The sequence below is a fragment of the Hyaena hyaena genome, unplaced genomic scaffold, assembly GCF_003009895.1.
Source record: "Hyaena hyaena isolate Hyena2069 unplaced genomic scaffold, ASM300989v1 scaffold_978, whole genome shotgun sequence".
NCBI classification, from domain to species: Eukaryota; Metazoa; Chordata; class Mammalia; order Carnivora; family Hyaenidae; genus Hyaena; species Hyaena hyaena.
This window is the reverse complement of record NW_024081612.1, coordinates 662,992-673,776: the sequence shown is the minus strand read 5'-3', so window position 1 is coordinate 673,776 and position 10,785 is coordinate 662,992. Positions and strand designations below refer to the sequence as shown.

At 40.3% G+C, this 10,785-nt stretch overlaps 1 protein-coding gene across 4 annotated transcripts in view; it reads right to left on the bottom strand.

Moving 5' to 3' along the window:
* Positions 1–10,277: 10,277 nt before the first annotated feature.
* KIF3A (kinesin family member 3A) overlaps positions 10,278–10,785 on the bottom strand; it is a 44,182-nt gene continuing 43,674 nt past the window's right edge. For all 4 annotated transcript variants that reach the window (XM_039221377.1, XM_039221374.1, XM_039221375.1 and 1 more), the window contains one exon: positions 10,278–10,370. In XM_039221377.1, the coding sequence (XP_039077308.1) occupies positions 10,322–10,370 (49 nt within the window). In that variant the 3' untranslated portion in view covers positions 10,278–10,321. The remainder of the gene's footprint in view (positions 10,371–10,785) is intronic.

Here is a 10,785-nt window from a genome sequence, read left to right as displayed (position 1 = left end):
CGACAGCATGGTGTCACTTTAATGGCACCGGCTATATTTACTTGACAACTTTTGGGGAAACCAATTCACCAAGAGTCTAAAATTGGTGTGGGCATCAAAGTGGAAACACCATTTGTTTCCCTCTCCAGATGGGGATGTAATGCACAAAAGCATTAAAGAATTCAAGGCCCCAGAAGATGTAAAGGACAAGTAAGAGAGCTTGCAGAGTGGGTCCCTGAGTCTTACTAACTAGCAACTAATTCTGAATTGAAAAAGTGTTAACTGGATGTTTAGAACGTTTGTCTCCTACCTGCACATGGCTGGCACTCTGAGTCTATGCTGGAACTCTAGCACAACACACGGATCTGCAGCGGGACGATATATAAAGTCCTGACAATATAAACCCCTTTGATAATGTAAGGCTTTCAAATCTTAGGTCCAACCAAGAGACAAAGAACAGCCGAATTAATTGTAATTTTACAGCAAGCTGTGAATGCTATCAACCTGACAATGTAAAAGGAACAGCTGAAAATGGTTGAGGGGTAAAAGCAGAAGGAAAGAGAGATGAGGCACTAGCAACCCCAGCTCACTGGTGGAAGGGATCAGTTGAACAGCACTGAGAAGGATGGAACAAAAACAAGAGATTTAAGTATTCAAAACTGCAAAGGTAACATAAGATTTAAAAATTATTTACTATCAAAAATGTAGGGGGGCGCCTGGGTGGCTCAGTCGGTTAAGTATCGACTTTGGCTCAAGTCATGATCTCACAGTTTGTGGGTTCAAGCCCCGTGTCGGGTTCTGTGCTGACAGCTCGGGGCCTGGGACCTGCTTCAGATTTGTGTCTCCCTCTCTCTGCCTCTCCCCTGCTCACTTGCTCCCTCTCTCTCAAAAATAAATACATTTTTCTAAAAATTATAAACAACTGGAAGAGGCAGTGTAAATGCAGTAAACCCTTACTTTTCAATACGGAAATCAACACAGAATATCTAACATTGGAAAATTAAAAAATAGTTGGCAAGAGTGGTCATTAGCTGATGACTGGTGTGGCTGGAGGTGGGGACAGGGGAGGTGACTATGCTACTCTGCCCTTATGCATGTTTGAAAGGTTTTGTACTAAAAAGTGGGGAAAAGCCCACAGTGAGTGAAAATCTTCGGAATTATGCTAGTAGCCACAATAAAAACTAAAAACCAATAAAGGAAGGTGGTTTGCTGGCAATGGGGCTTGGAATAAAGGTCAGTGAACGCAAGACACAAGACTGCTGGCTTTCCGTGTTAAGGCCATGATCATGTGCATAAATGATACAATGTTTTTATGGTTTTATTTTATTTTTTGATCTTCCCAAACTTATTCATTCATTAAATTTGAGAGAGAGAGAGAGAGAGAGAGAGAGAGAGAGCGCACACACACGTAAGGGGCAGGGAGAGAAACAAAGACTGAGAATCCCAAGCAGGCTCCGCATTGTCAGCAGGGAGGGGGTTTGAACTCACAGCCAAAGTCGGATGCTTAACCAACTGAGGCACTCAGGCACCCCAATAAAATGTTTTTTAAAAATTAAAGAACTAAAATTAAAAGACAAAGACAAATGTTGGCAAAGACATGGAAGAGTTGGAACCCTCATTATTACCAGCGTTGAGTGGGACGTGGTGCAGCCACTTTGGAAAACAGTGTGACGGTTTCTCAAAAGTATATGCAGTTCCTATATGCCCCAGCAATTTTCATCCTAGCTGTCTATCTACCCGAGAGAAGTGAAAACTTAGGTCCACACAAAAACCTCTACATCCATGTTCATAACAGCATTATTCATAACAGCAAGAAAACACAAATAACCCAAATGTCAGTTAACTGAGGAGAGAATAGCCAAAGTGTGGTATACCTCTGCAACAAAATATTACTTGGCATTACACAGAAATGAAGCACTGATACATGCTACAGTATGAAAGAACCTTGCAAACACTAGGCTGAGTCAAAGAAGCCAGACACAAAAAGCAACGTAAGTTATAATTCCATTTATATGAAACATCCAGAAGAGGCAAATCCACAGAGGGGTGCCTGGGTAGCTCAGTCAAGTAAGAGGCAAATCGACAGAGGCAAAAAGCAGAAGACTGGTTTCCAGGCACTGGGGGGATGGAAGAAGAGAGTGAGTGTTAACAGACACAGGCTTCTCTTACAGGAGATGAAAATGTTCTCAGAGAGTGCTGACAGTTGCATAACTGTGAAAATACTAAAAACCACTCAAGTGGTATACTTTAAAAAAATGAATTTTATAGTATATGAGTATACTTCTAGCATATGAGTATATCTTAATACAGCAGTTACTTTTTAAAAAATTAAAAGGGAAAGGGTGCCTGGGTGGCTCAGTCAATTGAACATGACTCCTGTTTTCAGCTCAGGTCATGATCTCAGTCTGCGAGTTCAAGCCCTGCATCAGGCTCTGCACTGACAGCATGGAGCCTGCTTGGGATTTTCTCTTACCCTCTCTCTCTCTCTCTCTCTCTCTCTCTCTCTCTGCCCCTCCGTACTCAGGTGCTCTCCCTCTCTAAATAGATAAATAAACATCAAAAAAATTTTTTTAATTTTTTAATTAAAAGGAAAGACAGACAAAAGCAGTGGCAAGGTGTTGAAACTTGCCTTTTGAAGACATGCTGTCTGCAAGAATATGGATCTAAGTAGCAGTGAATGAGCGCTCTCGTGTCATCCTGGCTTGCACGTATGTGACAAAAATTAATACTAGTACTAAAATTATACCCAAACATGCAACATCTTTTTAACCCTTTCAAAATAAGGGAACAAATCAAAAGCTTGAAGTCTCACCCTGACCACAGCCAGTTTCACCCTGCCCACATAAAATACCAGCATGCCAAGGGCAACAAGTAACTAAGAGAGTCATGGAGCCTTCTAAGGCCACGCTGAAAACTAGTTTCCTTTCTTCTTTGATTGAGACTCATTTGCATTCAATGGCTAATGTGAGCTGTAGTCTGCCACAGGATATGAGTTGTGGGTTGTATTTGTGTATGAGGCCAGGACGGTGAAAGGAAAGGCTGTTGGGAAGAAAGACTTAGACGGGGCCAAATGAAGGACAGGCAGGCTCCACTCAGGTCTGTCAGAAGCGGAGTTTTGATGGTTAAGAGGTAACTAACATTTTTATTTACGGGTGGTTCTGGGCTCTGGATGGAAATACCCAATACTCAGCCGGTGAGTTTACCAGGAGAGCAAGAGAACATGAACTGAGGAGGACACACATAAAAAGAATGAGTGAAGAAATGAGGATGAAGTGAAAGGTGAGGTGGCTGTCATTTAAACACATTCATTTAGAAACTTTGCCACAGCCCAGGCTTCAGGGGACGTGCCTGTCTATGTGGACTGTGCAACTCTGACAACAAAGTCTGCACCTCTCCCTCCCTGCCAGCACCCACCTCCGCTTGTTGCCTATGTATATATTATATATCTCTAGCTGGCATTAGTAGGTAAGAAATACTTAGTGAATAAATGAATGAAAGAAAAGAAACATCCTTGAACCAACCACAGTTAGAAATGAACTAGGAGCTCTCTTGTTCCTTATTGGCTTGTCCATGCCAGTAAGCCTGCCCTGACTTTCTCCCCCTCCTCCGCAGGTCATGGGGGAGGGGGCTCTCAGGGTGCCCAAATCATCCGAGACCTTGAACGAGAACGGGGAATTTCAGTGCACGGCGGGGTGCGTGGCTTTCTCATGGAGTAGAGCTGGCCTATCAGCACGTGAGGTTAGCCTCTCTGTTCCTACCAGCTTCCACTGAAAGCAAGGGCTTTGTCTGGTCCTGGAGCTGATTTCTTGGTTCAATTTTTAAGCTCAAGTGGAGAACTAAAATCTAGTTAGCTGTCAGGCCCAGCATTTCCCAAACTGGGTTTGCCCTGAGCACTCAGCGCTCCACAGTGCAGCTCTTCTGATCCATCCTTCCTGCCAACTTCGTCTTAGGTGCACCTGTCTGTTCCTCATTTCCTCTTAGCCAGTGTTAAGCCAAACACAATCATTTACTTATTTCGTGTGTGTGCTGGCTGCTCGCCTGGGTACCTGCCAGGCAATGTGAATAAAGAGACCCAGGGAGCCAGCAGAGAAGATGGAGGGCTCGGCTCCTGTGGCTCAGGACCAGGTCGGCCTTCAGGGCCCGGGCATGCGTCCCATCGGCTCTCCCAGCTCCCGTTTATCTAATCCTTCACAATCTTTCCAGAAGTTGTGTCTCTAAGACACAAATGATTGGAGTGACCCACTTAAAATCCCCGTGTGGCTTCTCATTCCTTACAGACAACTCCTTCACAATAGAGTCCTGCCTGACCTATCGCTTCCCTTTTCAGGCTCTTCTGTCCCTGTGCCTTTGGCCTTCTGATCAAACACCCTACCAGCACACGTGGCATCCAGATCCATGTGTCACTCCTGCTGCCCCGGATGCCTTTCCCTATGTGTTACAACATCTCCAATAGCACTTTCTCGGGGAAGACGGCTTTTCTGACTGTTTGGTACTAGGTACCATCCTGGTTGCCAGGGAAGAACACAGGGCCTGGCACCTAGCCAGTCACGCTCCGTAACTACAGCACTCAACGTGCCGCACGCTCCTTCTCATTTCCATGGTCACCTGTCCCTCCGGAGGGAGGCTGTGAGCATCACAAAGACCTTCTGCTCAGTACAGCGTAGGCACACAGTAAATACAGAAGACACCAGTGACGCAGTGGCACAATTCATGCTGGAGTAGAAATCAAGGCCACCATAGTATTTCTGTAATGACTCTGGTACTTTTAGGTTGGGTTGGGCAATATCCTCTCACTGAGATTCGTATCAACTCCGAGAAGTATTTTATTCAGTTGTAAAGTCCCAGTTCAATTCCTTTGTACCACTGGAGAAATAAAGCCTTTGATTAAAAACTAAAATTTCCCCAGCCCTCTGAAAAGGGGAGGGGGAGGGGAGCAGGTGTGGAAGAACGTGTGATCTGTCATATTCTTTAGTCAGACCCATAAACGTGTTTGGGTAAGACAAAGTGATGTTCTGATAACATTGATAAAAGTACATTGAAGATTGGGTCACAGGAAGCCCAAGATAAATGCTGAGAGGAAACAGGTTCTTTTTGAAGTAGCCTCTTCATAATCATTTTCCCACACATTTGTTCAACTTCCGAAGGAGGACTGAAGACCTGATTTGCTTTGCAAATGAAAGAGCCTAAGAATGAGACACTCAGCTCCTGTTGTAACCAATATGCTTAGAGGCTCCTCCAGCTTGCTGTAGGTTTGGGCTGTGGCTTCCGAACTCTGTGAACTCTTCCCGCAGGCACAGGGTAACTATGGTCCCCTAGGCTGGTCGTTGGCTCAATTTTTTTTTGTTTTGTTTTTGTACTTGGCTTTGAAAAGAGATTTCTCAAGGGTCTTCAGGAGGGTAATGTCCTCAGCAGCATCCTGACAATATATGCAGTAAAAGGTTTTGTGAGGGCACACTGTAGTGGTATTGCTTGGTCAGAGTGGTATTGCTTGGCTCGGAAACTCAACTGGGGAGGTTGGGCAGAGGATGCGAAGGCGGCACTATTTATTACTTTGCTTAGGTCAACATGGGCCTTTAATCTTATTCTCACGTTTGAACTAAGTTAGCAGCTAGGAAAAGGAAGAGAGCAAGCCTCAAAGGGTCAGAGGACTCTCCTTTCCTATGCAAAAGCACATCAAGTCCTCTGAGACTGGCTGACAAATCCAAACTTCTCAGGCCTGCTGCCTGAGCTGCTTTGCACGGTGCCCGGTAATCAATAACTGTTTGTTAAAAGAACACACAATTAACAATAATCCAAGCAATGTTTTGTTTTGCACATATATAAAGCTCATTAAAAGATATTGAAAGAAATCATGATACCTTACCACTAAGAAATGTCTTTTACCTTTTAGTGAGATACATTTTTCATACTTGCTTTTTTAAGTTTCTATTCTCAAATATCTAGTGAGAAGGGTAACAAAATTTAGATAAAACTATTTTTGGTGAAAATAAATTTTATCAATTAGAAGAAACATTTTAAAACCTCTCCCCCAGGTTTCTGTTTCATGAGGATTTCTGTTTAAAGGCTCACAACATTACAAGTTTTCGGTATGTAAGGTGGCACCTAGGTCTTGGAGTGTGATGCATTTCCATCATTGTCTAAAAATTCCTTTGGTGGGGCGCCTGGGTGGCTCAGTAAGTTAAGCGTCAGACTTTGGTTCAGGTCATGATCTCACAGTTCGTGGGTTCGAGCCCCACACTGAGGTCTGCGCTGACAGCTCAGAGCCTGGAGCCTGCTTCATATTCTCTGCCTCTCTCTCTCTCTGCTCTTCCCTGATTGTGCTCTTTCTCTCTCTCAAAAAAAATAAACATTTGGGTAACCTGGGTGGCTCAGTCAGTTGAGTGTCCAACTTCAGCTCAGGTCATGATCTCACAGTTTGTGAGTTTGAGCCCCATGTCGGGCTCTGTGCTGACAGCTCGGAGCCTGGAGCCTGCTTCGGATTCTTTGTCTCCCTCTCTCTCTGTCCCTTCCCTGCTTACGCTCTCTCTCTTCCAAAAATAAACATTAAAATTTTTTTTAAATTTTTTTTAATGTTTATTTTTGAGAGAGAGAGAGACACACAGAGTGTGAGCGGGAAGAGGGTCACAGAGATGGAGAGACACAGAATCCGAAGCAAGGCTCCAGGCTCTGAGCTGTCAGCACAGAGCCTGATGCGGGGCTTGAACTCACCAACAGTGAGATCAGATATGAACCAAAGTCGGACACCCAACCGACTGAGCCACCCAGGCACCTCTATTTTTAAGTAAATAAATAAACATTAAAAAAAATTTTTTTTAACCATTTTGGGTGTGAAGGGGGCTTGTGTGGCTCAGTCAGTTTAGCCTCCGAGTAGTGATTTCAGCTCACATAACAATCTCACAACAGCGCCCCTCATTGGGCTCTGATGACAGCATAGAGCCTGCCTGGGATTCTCTCTCTCTCTGCCCCTACCCTACTCACACAAATCTTTTGCTGTCTCTAAATACATAAACAAACAGTAAAAAAATATTTGGGTGTGAAATGACACAGGCCTCTGTAAACTGTATAAAATTGAGAAGCCAAGCACAAAGACCCACAAAGGTAGTTGAGGAAAAAAGCAGACCACAACTATGAGTATTAGGTCAAGAGTTTTATTTCTAACTTAACCATGCTGCATGTATACATACAATATCAATATATACAACTTCAACAAATACAATTTATACATAAAATACAATTAAAGTGTGGCTTTTGAAATTAATGCAACAAACTCACTGGAAGATTTTGCAATTTTGGCGAGTATACGGTATTGTAGTAGTGCTACTGAAGTTATTAAATGGTTTAAAATTAATCAAACTACAGTGTAAGTTCAAAGGCACTAGGAAGATCTATATTTTCTTCTAGCATTTAAAAACAAAAAATAACTAAAAAGGAAACAAATGTATACATTAAGAAATCGGGCAGGCACTGGCATGCTTAAATGTAAACTCTACCCATTCCTTAATTCACAGCCTTGTAGGAAAGAGAGGGACTTCCCTTTATGTAAGAGTTAAGGGGGAAGATATTTTTAAAAGACTAAAAATGACAACAACCCAAAAACCATAATCATAAATTTAAAAACATGTTACAGATCAAGTAGAACCACTCCCCTCCCCCAAAGTAATCTTAAATTTCTTGCTGCGAAAAAAGGTCCCCTTTTCCAAGATGATATACCTTGTCAAATAGATTTTACACACAGATGCAGGCCACCCCCCATATCTTCATTAATCTTATATTTTATAAGAATCTAAACAAAAATGGGGGGATATTATTATATTTTAATATCCTAATAATGAGTATATATAATTAAGCTTTTAAAACAGGGTTTATTAAAGAACATATTGCAATTAACATTCTATCAAGGCTCCTTTTAATAAATAAATATTACTTTTTTAAATTAAAGAAAAAATACCCCTTCAATAACCTATTTATATGTGACACTCATAAAATTGGCTATTTGTTTCAAATAATGAGGAAGTATCTTCATCTATATCCTTTCACGAAATTAACACTGAAGTTACAAAATATTTCATTTTATGGACAAAGACACAGTACATGTGAAGAAACCACAGAATTGCTATGATCAGAGCTAAATGAATAGCTCTAAAGTCAGTATCCTATGTTTTCATATGGATATTCAAGCCTGACTTGAATATCTTATTTTGGTATTTCATAGAGTAATTATATAAGGTACATCTGGTATAATCAGTTCTGATGTTAATGTTTAAAAAAAAACAAACTGCTAACATGGCCTGTTTTGTAAATTCCTCAATGTTTTGACTTTTTACAGATTTTTGATATTGCAGCAGAAGTGGAATAGAAAAATAAATCTAACACACTGGCTTCCATTTTCTATGTTTTAAAGCTTAATGCAAAAGTTGTTCCTTCCCCACACCAAAGGGAATATAGTGAACGATACTGTAATAGCCTGTCACAGAGTCTTATGATGACAGATGGGAGCTATGCTTGCTGTGAGCACAGCATAACCAAGCGGCGGAATCACTATGCTGCACACGTGAAACTAAGGTAACACTGTGTGTCAATGCTACTCAAATAAAAACAATAAAAAATTAACTGGATGGTTAAAGGCTAGAAACGTGGACTTTTAGAAAGAAGTATGCATCTTTTTGATCCTACTGGTAAAATTAAGATTTCTCTGGAGTATTTACTAACCATGAAATGTGCATCTACAACTGCCAAGACATTCTGCGCACACAGAGTTTTTACAAGACATACATTCACCTCTAGTCTTCACAGTACCTGGACGATGCCCCACAGAGCGTAAAGTCATAACCTCCTAACTATCTTACACGTTACAAACAAAATGCTGCCAGTTATATGCAGTTCTTATTACCTACAAAATAGTCACCATACACAGGACATTTGGTACACCACCTTTGGAATGAACTTTAAATTTAGGGATGCATTTTTACTACCACCTCACAATCATGCCACCTATACACTCACCCCAATCTATAGGCAGCTTTTTAACTACAAACCAATATTTAACCAAACTTACTAAAATACTGTTGACTTAATAAATACTAATTTATGAAGTCTCAAACTTGCAACCAATGGACTTTAGGGCTGGTCATATAATTTTAAAACTCATAAAAGATGTATTAAGTGGCTTAGGAGTAGCATAACTTACAAAAAAATTAAAAGTTTGTAAGCAGTCACCATGAGAACAATTCTATTATAACTTATTTTACTATAAAAGTAAAAACTTTTTATTTTTAGAGGAACATGGTTTAAGTGGGATTTGTGAATAAAAGAAATTCAGGGAGAAATATTTCCTTTTTATAAAATATGAATAAAAGCAAAACAAATGTTTTAAAGTCAAAGAATTAAAAGATATACATATATCTTGCTTTGATTGCATTTTGTGGAAAATGGAGAGCTTTCTCATTTGGGAGATACAGAGCAATTCCTACCACAATTTAGACCTGAGATGCAGAAAAGCATCCATTACTTATATTTCAAAGTGAATTTTAGAAAATACACATATATGGGCAAAGATGAATGATCAGTATTTAGCTTCTTAATTTTCGGCAACTGTGACTCTTTTATATCTACGTACAAACTCAATGCTTCAAGAGAACATGAAACTAGAACAAAAAAAGTGTATTTCAATTGAAGTCAGAGTGGCATAAAAAGGTCAAGAGAGGTCCAGAAGAAACGTATTTCCAACGTTTGCGTTTTAAACATGTATACTTCTCAAGTGTGACTGATGAATTACAAAATTTTCCAAAGATCAAAAACGTAAGTTGTCTCATACTTAAAATGCAATGAATTTTAGTATAAAAATTAGAAGATTTTTAATTAGGCTAGGTGGGTGTTAGGATCAAATAATTTCTTAGATATGCAGCCCATACATTCACATAGGACAGCACAACGTAGGACAACGAGATACGCTACTTTCTGTGTGCAAAACAGGACGTATATATTTTTTTCTATCTTGCCTATCCAGTCACCTAATTATACAGTAGTTAAATCACGAACAGATTTATGTATACATTTAAACTGCAACTCTCTAGAGAATGAGCTGCTCCCTCGAGTTCCCTGCACAGTATAAACTAGAGTGTAATATGAGAATCTGAACAATTACCAGTTGTACAATTTTAATATGACATTAATATATATATTGACTAAGACTTATGAGGCAAGTTATTAGTTCCAGTCTTACTCCATAATTTACAGTTTCCGTTATTTGAAATTACACAACAGTCTTCAGTGTTTTAATTAAAGATTTTGTCCAGGCATGAGAATATCACTAATTTTTATTGTGACTTTAAGTCTGTAATGTTTACTGAAGTAAAGAATCAATTACAGTTTCAGGTTTTGCAGAACGCTTTCTGTTTGGAGAAGAGAAAAAGAAAAAATGAATGTTTTCCTAAAAGACTGAATGCAAACACTTTACATTATATAGCATTATACATTATATAGCAGGTAATACAGAGTGGTCTAGAAACAAGCCAAGGTTTGACATGTTTGACATGTTAAGAGATCAATTAATGCCCACCATTTTAGGCCAGAGGAAGATCACCTGAAGTAGGTACAAGAGCCTGGCACTCCACCCTACCAATCAGAATGTAAGGAATTGAGTCGATGAAAACTTCTGAAATAGGACTAGATAGGCCAGGGCCAAGTGGGCTGTATGTTTGCCAGACCTGAGCCCCTTGATTACCTGTTCTGGTACAGGTTCATTCAGTGAAAAAAAGAGACACAAATCATATGAAACACCTTAGAGAAGCATGTGTACAGACTGAT